The sequence below is a fragment of the Octodon degus genome, unplaced genomic scaffold, assembly GCF_000260255.1.
Source record: "Octodon degus isolate 3935 unplaced genomic scaffold, OctDeg1.0 scaffold00011, whole genome shotgun sequence".
Taxonomy (NCBI): domain Eukaryota; kingdom Metazoa; phylum Chordata; class Mammalia; order Rodentia; family Octodontidae; genus Octodon; species Octodon degus.
In genome coordinates this window covers 13,408,395-13,419,153 of record NW_004524587.1, presented here as the reverse complement: position 1 = coordinate 13,419,153, position 10,759 = coordinate 13,408,395, and the positions used below count along the sequence as shown (strand labels likewise).

At 50.6% G+C, this 10,759-nt stretch overlaps 1 protein-coding gene across 2 annotated transcripts in view; it reads left to right on the top strand.

The window, feature by feature from the left end:
* Nucleotides 1-4,573, top strand: part of Cdh3 (cadherin 3) — a 52,100-nt gene extending 47,527 nt beyond the window's left edge. For both annotated transcript variants that reach the window (XM_023709395.1, XM_023709394.1), the window contains exons 14-16: nucleotides 2,142-2,272; nucleotides 2,621-2,767; nucleotides 3,717-4,573. In XM_023709395.1, the coding sequence (XP_023565163.1) occupies nucleotides 2,142-2,272; nucleotides 2,621-2,767; nucleotides 3,717-3,926 (488 nt within the window). In that variant the 3' untranslated portion in view covers nucleotides 3,927-4,573. The remainder of the gene's footprint in view (nucleotides 1-2,141; nucleotides 2,273-2,620; nucleotides 2,768-3,716) is intronic.
* Nucleotides 4,574-10,759: the final 6,186 nt, after the last annotated feature.

Below are 10,759 nucleotides of genomic sequence, written 5' to 3'. Positions count from 1 at the left end.
GCTGGCATGTGGTGCTGGGGGATTGAACTGTGGTCCCTGTTTGCTAAGCTTGTTCTAAGTAGGTGCTTTAGACCACTGAGCCATCTCACCAGCCCTCCACCCACACTTTAACTTGGTCCTTATACAGACAACATGGATTCAGGGCCAGGGTGATAGCTCAGTAGAATAAGTGCTTGCCAGTGCAAGGGCCTGAGTTCAATACCCGGTTCCACCAAAAAAGAAAGAAAAAGAAAAAAAAAAGAAAACATGGGTTCAAACATGAGTGTGACAAGAGTTTATGTTACATGGACACACAGTGCACCACGCACAGCTTTAGGCAGTGGGGTGCAGTGCTTCCCAAAGCAGCATAGTGCTGCCCTCATGGGGCTCACATTCCAGTGCCAGGTGCCCAGAATTAGCCTTGAGCAGGGAAACGATGTCACTGTAGAGGAGAGAGCGGGAGGGTAGGTGTGGTGTTAAGAGGCTGTAGAATAAGTCGTGCCTGGCAAGCACCGGGTCCTGAGTTCAAACCCCAGTACCACCAAAAAAAAAAAAAGATGATGTAAGAAGCCTGTGGTTTTAAGCAGGAGCAGGAAAGGCTGTGAGGAGCGTATTTGAGTAAGATCTGAAGAGGCAAGGAAACCAGCCATGCAGACATCTAGGGCATGGCAAATGCAGAAGCGCCGAGCCAGAATTGCTTTGTGCTTGGTGTAGGGAAATAGTAATGGCTGGAATGGGAAAAGCAACAAGGAAAAAGTAGGAAACGAGGGCATCTCGATGCCTGGTGCAGCGGATCGTCACGTTGGCCTTGTAGGCAGCTGTGAGGACACTGGGTGAAGTGGGAAGTCGTCCAAAGGGTTGATGCAGAGCACCTGTATAATATGACCAACATTCTGCCAGATTCCTACTGCACAGAGTGTAGGGACGCATAAGCGGAGGCAGCGAGGACATTTGGGAAGCCGATTCTGTAATCCCTAGTGAGAAGGTGGTTGGTGGTGCGGAGCAAGGTGGCAGTGTTGACAACTGATTCAGCACAGAATGCGGTGGCAGGGAGTCAGCAGTGATGTCCAGGCTTTGGGCCTGAGTAAGTTAAACATGGAGTTTCTACCATCCAGTCTGGGAAAGACCACTGTGAGAGATTTGTGACTGGGCAGTTAGGCACGTGAGCCTTGGCTTCAGGAGGAAGAGGAGAAGCAAAGTCGCTGTCAGTGTGCATCCTGAGAACCTTGGGTTCCCAAAGAAAGCTGGCTCTGTCCCGTCTGGCTAGGGGGCAGCAGCAGAAAGTAGTGACTCGACAGTGTTGGCACCCTCTTATATGGAACTGCGAGGGGAAGGGCACGAGGACTGTGGCACAGAGTTAATTGGGCATAGTCCTGACCGTGAGGGAGGAGAGCCAGGCCTTAGTTGGCCAGCTCCCCCATGTACGAATGACCCTGCCAGCCTGCAAGCCCGTATCACTAAGTCAATCCCTATCGTAAACTTACAGCACGGCATCTGCGCCCGAGATCAGATTGTTATTTCGCCATAGCCAGGCAAAGGGGCATGTGCCTGCAGTTGTGCCTGCAGTCCTACACTTGGGAGGCTGAAGCAAAAAGATCTCAAGTGAAAGGCCAGCCTGGGCTATGAAGTGAGGCTCCATCTAAAAAAAAAAAAAAAAAAATCTACATCATATCAAAGTTGTATTATCTTGCTTTTAACTTCAGGTCTGTGACTAGCTTAGGAGGTATCTGGTGACTAAGTCTCAGTGGAAATTAACCGCTGGGAAGTTCCCATCCCACAAAAGGATTTTCCTAAGAAGCAACACTCCTGGTCCGATGCTGGGTTTCAGAACCAAAAGAACCAGTCCTGACATTAGAAGAAGTCAGACAGTGAATGAATAGAGGGTTCTAAAACTAGGTACGGGGGCTGGTGAGATGGCTCAGTGGTCTAAAGCACCTACTTGGAACAAACTTAGCAAGGCATAGGGACCACGGTTCGATCCCCCAGCACCACATGCCAGCCAGCCCCGCCCCCTGGTGGGCTGAGCTGGCCACACACACACACACACACACACACACACAAATAAATAAATAAATAAATAAATTAAAAAAAAAATAAAAGTTGGTATGGGGTCTGAGGGCCACATGGTCAGGGGTGAGTACTGATATTTGCTAACTCCTCAGTCCTCCTCCTGGTGCTTCTTTTGCTGGTGAGAAGGAAGCGCAAGGTCAAAGAGCCTCTTCTGCTCCCAGAAGATGACACCCGTGACAATGTCTTCTACTATGGTGAAGAGGGAGGTGGCGAAGAGGACCAGGTAGGTCATGGGGGCAGTCTGGGAGTTGGGAGGTGGATTCTGCCCAGGCCACCAGCAGGAGCAGTTGGGTCAAGCAGGTATGCACGGCGCAGTCAGTCTCCTTGCAGAGTACACCAGCAGCTTCCTCCTCTGCAGGGGCTTGGCCCATTGCTGTTGTGTCTTTGACGAGGCCAAGCGGACCTTGAGTGTGAATTTAATTTGGAAGGACAAGGAGGGGAGGGCAAGAGCATTCAGAAATCCCTGACATTAATCAGTCTGCTAAGACTTACCTGCAGACCAGAGCATCCAAGTGCTAAGTTGTAACTGGTAAGGAAAGTTCTAATTCCACAATCACTCATTTTTGTAAAGGACTACGACATTACCCAGCTCCATCGGGGTCTAGAGGCCAGGCCTGAGGTTGTTCTCCGCAATGATGTGGCACCAACCTTCATACCCACACCCATGTACCGTCCTCGGCCAGCCAACCCGGATGAAATCGGCAACTTTATCATCGAGGTAAGATATGGCGGGCCAGCCCTTAGTCAAGCCCAATACAAGCAGCACAGGAGAACAAGCATAAGCTTGGGATCTTGGCTCTGGGTTGAAATTCTCACTCTACCACCAAATCACTATATAAGTGACATCTGTCACCGGATTATTTCAAGGAGTGAATCAGGAAGCACTTAGGACAATTCTGTAACAGATGCCCTAGAACCTTCCTGCCTTTGGACCCGTCCATGCACTCTGTAGCTCTGGCTCACACCCAGTGGCTCGGGTCTGTGGATTTGGGCGTGACTCAGGCTTGAATTCCCAAAGTCGATCACAAATTCAGACCATGAATTGGGCATGTAGAAGGTCTGTGACAGGAGCCCAGCACAGCCTGACTCCTGGTTAGCAGTCAGTGACTTGAGGTCCTCTGAGCTGAAAGTCAAAACTGGGTGGGCTGCTGGCCAGCAGCAGTGGACAGGAGGTCTCAGCCCAACTCAAGTACTTGGCCTGTCTTGTGCCGAGATGACCCCTAAGCTGCGTGGACACGCATGCATGCACGCAGCCCTCTACAAATAGTCTGGTAGTGCATGCTAGAAGAGTGCTGTACAAAAAACAGATTGTCTTACACCTAGGGAGAAGCTACTCAGCACAGCTTGTTCAGAGAAGATGCTTTTGCCAGGAATATAGCCCAGCGGCATAAGTGCCTGCCTCACAAGGGCAAGGTCCTGAGTTTGATCCCAGTACCAGAGAAGTAATTACCAGAGAAGATGCTTTGGTGCCAACTACCTGGAGCTTTACCCTCTGGGTTGATGGCGGTGGCTAGAGAGATGGTCACACCCATCATGTGTGGCATCTGGGTTCTGGCTAGAGCCAAGTCCCTGGGCGCAGGGTTCTAAGCCCAGAGGGAGGGGCAGGAAAAGAGAGGCTCGCAGGTGACAGTCCTGTCATTCCTAACCCTGGCTCTCTGTTGCCACAGAACCTGAAGGCAGCCAACACAGACCCCACAGCCCCACCCTATGACTCGCTGCTGGTGTTTGACTACGAGGGCAGCGGCTCCGATGCCGCGTCCCTGAGCTCCCTCACATCCTCGGACCAGGACCAGGACCAGGACTATGATTACCTGAACGAGTGGGGCAATCGCTTCAAGAAGCTGGCGGACATGTATGGTGGCGGGGAGGACGACTAGGCCAGCAGTGCCAGGAACTAAACATCAGGCTACAACAGCATCTCTAAGGGGGCTCAGTCCCCTCCCAGCCAGGGACTTCGGAGCTTGCAAGGAAGTGGCCTGAGCAGCTGAGAGGGTGGGGGCTGCACATCCGACCTGAGCGAGTTGGGTTCTGAGCCTGTCAGAAGCGAAGGGCTCGGGCACTGTGAGCTTGCCGGACACTGACCACCGCTCAGCCTGTGTCCCGCCTGCCCTGGACCTCCATTTCCCGAAGTCTCCCTCCTGCCATGAGGTGCTCAGCCCACATCCTGGGCCTGGACAGCTCTGATGTCCCTTGAAGACTTTACCTCCAAAATGGATCTTCTCTTTAGAAAGAGGCCTCTTGCTCCAACCTGTTTCTGTTTTTTAAAATGTTATTTTCAGAAAGTTAGAGGCAGGTCCTCCACGCCCCCTCAGGGAGCACAGCCTGCAGGCTCACTGACCCTCCTGTGACTCAGCTCTCCAGGTCCCAAGCCTCCCACTAGGGTGAATCAGTGCATTTTTATACCAAGTGTGTCTAGGTTGTCCTGTGTTTTTTATTTCCTCTGTTGTGTGCTGTAGATGAAGGGTGATGACAATCGTATAAATGGACTAGGACATTTTTTATTAAAGGAACTTTTCCCAGAGGTGCTAGGGGAGTGCTCTTCTGGAAACAGCTGCTCACTGAACTCTCACACCACACCGATCGCCCATGTCCAGGAGCCCATGCTGTGGGGGCTAGAATTTTCAGCACTGTGCCAAGGAATGAGCTTTCAACCATGCTGGGTCCCCCAGGGGTAGGGGGAGCTCGGAGTCCCCATCACACCCAGGTAGGCCCAGCAAGGGGTAGTGCAGTATGGAGGTACATGCCCCTACCTGCTTTCTCACAAATGCAGGGCTCTGCTGGAGAGAACCACGAACAACATCCTTCCCCTTGGGCTGAGCATCACCAGAGCCTAGATAGGATTGCTTAAAGTCTGCCTGCCTCAAGGGTTTTCATTTGTAAAACGAACTTTTTAAAATTTTTTTAAAATTTTTTTGTGTGGTACGGGGGATTGAACTTGGGACCCTGCACTTGCCAGGCAAGCACTTATTCTACTGAGCTATCTCCCCAGCCCCAAAACAGGGACTTTTTTAGTCAGGTATGGGGACACATGTCTATAATCCAGGAAGATTGGGCATGGTCAAGGCCAACATGTGCTGTATGAGGTGAGTTCAAGGGCACTCTGGACTATATAGTGAGACCTCATTTAATAAATTTTAGGAAGAAGCAGGATATGTGGGTCTGGGGAAGTAGCTTAGTGGTGAAGCACCAAGTATATGTGGGGACCCATTTCACATTCCAGTGTTACAAATAATGGGAGGGCCGGACAGATAGCTCAGTGAATGAAAGTGTTTGCTTGGGCTGATGTACGGCCCAGGATTCAATCCTTGTGCTGGTGCTGGTCCTGACCCCAGGACACACTGAAATGGCATTTGAGACTGGGCATGGTGGTGCTTGCCTATAATCCCAGTGCTTCGGAGGCTGAAAACTGGAGGATCACTGAGTCTGATCTGTGTAGTTAGACCCTGTACAAAATACATAAAATAACAACATGGAACTTTTTTCCAGTACAGTAGTGCATGCTTAGCACTCGGCAGACTGAGGAAAGACAGCAAGTTTAGGCCCACCCAGGCTACAGAGCGAGATCCTGCCAGAAATTGAGGGAGGCTGAGGCAGGAGGCTCACAGGTTCAAGGCTGTCCTGGATAAGAGTGGAACCTTTTCTCAAACTACAAAGAGCGGGGCTGGTGAGATGGCTCAGTGGTCTAAAGCACCTACTTAGAACAATCTTAGCAAAGCACAGGGACCACGGTTCAATCCCCCAGCACCACATGCCAGCCAGCCCTGCCCCCTGGTGGGCTGAGCTGGCCACACACACACAAATTAATTTAGGGGCTGGTGAGATGGCTCAGTGGTCTAAAGCACCTACTTGGAACAAGCTTACCAAAGCACAGGGACCGTGGTTCAATCCCCAGCACCACATGCCAGCCAGCCCCGCCCCCTGGTGGGCTAAGCTGGCCACACACACACACACAAATAATAAATAAAAAAAAATAATAAAACATTTTAAAACAAATTAATTTAAAAAAAAAAAAAACTACAAAGAGCTATAGATGCACCAGAGTGGTAGGCTAATCCTGTGCTTGATTCCCCATATCATCCGAAAAAAGTTAATGGTAGTTAAGTGAATTATTATGGGACATGTGGCAAGTGCTGTTTGTGTATAGGTAACTACTGTCCCCTCAGGCAGCACTTAACTTGTAAGTTTGTTCTTTAAACTCAGCCTCTGAGGATTTTCCTCCTTTGAAGAAAAGCCTCATTGTGTTTTTTTATAAATGATACCTGGTCATCAAAATAAGCAAAATGAAGAGCCACCAGGCAGGCTGGCAGTGAAATGACATGAATGCAGGAGTAAGGCAGGGGATGGGGCTGGGGGCAGCAGGGGTAGAGCAATTCAATTTGTGCCTTTGTCAAAGTCAAGTTCAAATTTTTTTCAGTTAGAGGAAGAAAATCTGCAGCAGAGCCAAATTGCTGAAGTAGAAGTGAAAGTGTCCTTTCCCCAGGAGTGATTCGGTCTTTAAAGCAGTCCTCTGAGTCTGGCCCTCACCAGCTTTACCAACCCAGCTGTACCGGGCACTGGGGGCAGGGGTGCAGGCTGGTTCACCCAGTGTCAGGTGCTCCTGAAGCAGTCTGCCCACGATCCTGAAGGTGGAGACCCTTCGGTGGGAAACTCGGAGAACTGAGTAGGAGGGCCCACACTTTGTCCACAGCGCATAGATCTTGGGGCACTGCTGCCTCCTTTTCTCCTTCAGAGCTGCAGTCTGGTCCTCCCTGCCTCCTGCCTGGCCCTGCTGGGCCGCTGCAGCTGAAGGGGGGCCAGGAAGAATTGGGTGTCAGTGCCAGCGGTGCCTGCTGCCCCTTATCTTCAATTCCCCAAGCACAGACCTGAGTAAGGTGGGAAATGCCATCTTCCCGGGGCAGCTAATGAAATCCAGAAAGCCTCCATTAAGGCTGGATTTCTCCCCCTTGGCCTCCTGCAAGGCATCCGGGAGGAAAAGCAGCAAAAGCAGCCGTCCCTAGCCAAGCCTGCCCCCTGTGGGTGGGTCTGGATTCCTTTGGCAAGGGAACCCGTCTGAGTAATTTGGAAACAATGAACCTGGACTAGGAGATAGGGTTGGGTGCTAGTTAAGTTGCTCTCTGACTCTCGGCCTGCTTCTCATCTGCAAAATGGGTCTCCAGGTGTGGTCTTTGAGACTTAGAAAACGATGTCAAAATGTTTTTAGCTGTCGAGTCGCTGCTGCTCACCACTCCAAGTGAGCATCGGCAGTGAGAAGCAATATAACTGACGCTCTGGCCAGAAGCATCGGGATGCCGGACGCACTGATCCTTCCACTTTGTCGTTCACCAGTTTGCAGGGCATCCTTCCAGCGTTTTCCCTGTGCATTATAGCCACATTTGTAACACACCTGGCTAGGGTCGCCTTATTGTCTCTGACATATCCACTTTAGATGTGTTGTCACTTATTCAGTCTCACACCATCCATGAACATAGTGACCTAATTTGGGGCCCATAACAGTGTCAAACACCGCAGAACATCCATGTTTTGCAGATGCTTCAAAGCCAGCGTTCAGCATGGGGAAGAGAGGCAGGGAACATGGTCCTGGCTGAGATCAGGGTTCTGTGGAGTCCTAGAACCTAAGTAGGCAGAGAAGCTAAGAAGAGTGGAGCTTACTTGTAAGAAAGAATTGGGGTGGGGCCGGGGAGATGGCTCAGTGGAATAAGCACTTCCCTGGCAAGCACAAGGGCCTGAGTTCAATCCCTGGTTCCGCCAAAAAAAAAAAAAAAAGAATTGGAGAATGCAGAGCCCTTTCTTCTCAGCCTAGCGGGGGACCTGCTGGTTAGCTCAGTTGTTTAAGTGCCTGCTTATGCAAATGCAGTCAGTTGCAGGATACTGTGGTTCGATCCCCAGCTCCTCAGGCCTTACCAGACCCGCCCTTAAGGCAGCCTAAGCCAGCCCACCCCCCCAAAAAAAGAAGAATAAATAAAATAAATTTTAAAAAATCCTCCTCAGCCTCATCCATCCGGTGTCTCTTTTCCAACTTCCAGACAGAAAACTCTTCTGCTACTCCCCTGAGCAGGTAGGACTACAGCCTTGCACGACCTGCCCAGCTTCTGCCTCACTTTCCCCATCTGTAAAGTGGAGGAGTGAATGAAGTGCTCAGAACAATGCCTGCCACACAGTGACTACATGAATGTTACTGTTGTCACTATCAGTGTTGTGGGCGAGGGACAGGCAGGGCCAATTCATACTCATTTCTTGACATACTCACAACGCTGGGTGGAAACTGCACTTCCAGGAGGATGAATTCCTGGAGATTCTAGGGCGATGGGCACGTGCTACAGTGGGCAGTGACTGGGGTTTCCCAGAAGGCCCTCCCCTTCGTGCCCAGCAGAGGGCACCATTCACCCGAGTCACCGGACCTTCAGGAGTGGACCGCAGTCCGGTGTCTGGCTGCGAAGATGGGAGGATCGGTGTGTGGCAGGCGCTGTCCCGGAGTGATGGTCTTGTGGTGGTCGGTACTGAAAGGGCTATGCCTGCCCATGACAGTCAGTTACATTCATCCTCTCACCTGCTCAAAGAAAAGTTTTACGAGTTTTTTGTTTTTTTTTTTTTTTCTTTTTTCCATATTTTAGGGAAGGGTTTACAGGGTGTTCAGGGTCTCAATACTAGATCGGTCTCAGTGATGCACCTATTTATAGCCTCCCAAGAGCTGGGATTACATGTGTGTGCCACCACACCCAGTCTCAATTGGCATCTCAGTGTGCCCCAGAGGCGGGACCAGCCTGGCAGGCCCGGGGATCGAACCCCAGCTCCTGCACCTGCTTGCAGGTGCTTTAATCCGCTGAGCTATTTGGCTGCTCCCCCCCCCACACACACACACCCCATGAGTGTTTTTAAAGGAAAGTGAAGTCAAATGTGGTGACCAACTCTAGTAATCCCAGTACTCTGGGAGGCTCAGGTGGGAGTTTGAGACTAGCTTGGGCAATTTAGTGACTTAGTAAGACCTTGTGTCAAAATAAAAACCTAAAAGAGTTGTGGTAAAGCTCAGGGTGAAGGCCCTGGGCTTGATAGTACTGCAAAAACAAAACAAACCTTACATATAAATCAAACACACCATATAGTAAAAGGCAAAGCTAAGGAAGAAAATAAAGCTCCGGTGATTAGTGAGGGAGTAACTGGAGTGTGGGCTCAATTCCAGCAGCCAGGAGGACCTTGCTCAGAAGGTACCATACGTGCAAAGACCAAAGCATATCAGGTAGCAAGGCGTGCAGGTGTCACCTTAGTGGTCAGAACAGCAGGTGCCAAGGCCCAAGGCGGGGGTGTGCTTTGCAGTGTTAGCAGGGAGGCAGGGAGGCTGGCACAGGGTGAGAGGAGGCCAGAGTGTGACAGCAGCAGGTGAGATCAAACAGGCAAGGAGGGGGCCCAGGAATACCCTAATCCTAGGTATTCTCCTCGGTATTGAGCTGGAGGCTGAGTTTTGAGTTTAGAAGGGCCAGGCCCAGAAGCCCAGGAAAAGGCCTGACTCAGCTCCATTCCAGAGCTGGCAAAACCTGATTTTCCCCTGTGCCATCCTCAGTTACTAAGGAAGAGACTGGGCCTGCCTGGGCCTGTGAGCAGCTGCAGAGCCGGCAGGCCGGAGCTACCAGAGTTCCTCTCTCCCTCTTGTCCGTCCCTGCCCCTTCCTCCCCCCACCTAGTCTGATGGGTGAAGCCCTGCTTAGGTGTGCAGCCTCTGAAGCTGGGAGACTGGGCGTGACTCCCGGGTCTCCCAAAGGTTGAAAGGAGCATGCAGTGTCAGCTGCAGGCCTGCCCTGCATTTGGGGTTCCATAAGTGCTGACGGCTGCGGCTACTGTTGCGTCTGCTGGTCCTAGGCCCTATCCCAGTCAGGAGGAATCAAAGAGAGGGCGGGTAGGTCAGGGATGCTGGGCTTGGGCCCAGCTCCTCCTGTCCCCGCTGCCTTCAGTATGCCAGAGTTGATGAGTCAGGGCGGGGAGGGCCTCTATGTGTCACCCCAGAAATCTGATGACCAAAGCACTCGGGAAAGATGATAAGATACTTATCTTGTGAATCGCGCTTTTCATGTGGCAATCTCCAGCTCCACCCATTTTCCTACAAATGACATAATTTCATTCATTTTTGTTGCCAAATAATACTCCACTGTGTATATATAGCACAGTTGCTTTATCTGCTCATCTATTGGCAGACACCCAGGTAGGTTCAGTGTCCTGGTCACTGTGAATTGTGCCACAAGAAACATGGGTATAAATTTAAAACAAAAGAAAAATTTAAAGGATCAAAGAAACTTGGGTATGCAGGTGTCTATATAATACACTGCCTTCTATTCTTTGGGGTATGTATACCAAGGAGTGATGTAGCAGGGTCATGTGGTAGTTCTACTTTTAGTTTTTTGAGGACCATCTATACTGATTTCCACAGTGGCTGTGGTAATTTACATTTCTACCAGCAGTGTAGAAGAAGGGTTCCTTTCCCTTCCCCTCCTTTCCCAGCAACTGAGATATGAATGTATGTATCATTGGTACTGGGGAGGGAACCCAGGGTCTTCTCACTGAGCTTTTTAAAACTTGAGGCAGTGTCTCTCTAAGTTGTTTAAGCCCCAGACTGAGCTGGAACCTGGAATCCTTCTGCTTTAGCATTCTAGCATTCGGGACTTATAGGCCTTCAACAACACACCCAGCTTGCTTTTTGTTTTTTTTTTTAATTTATTTATTTT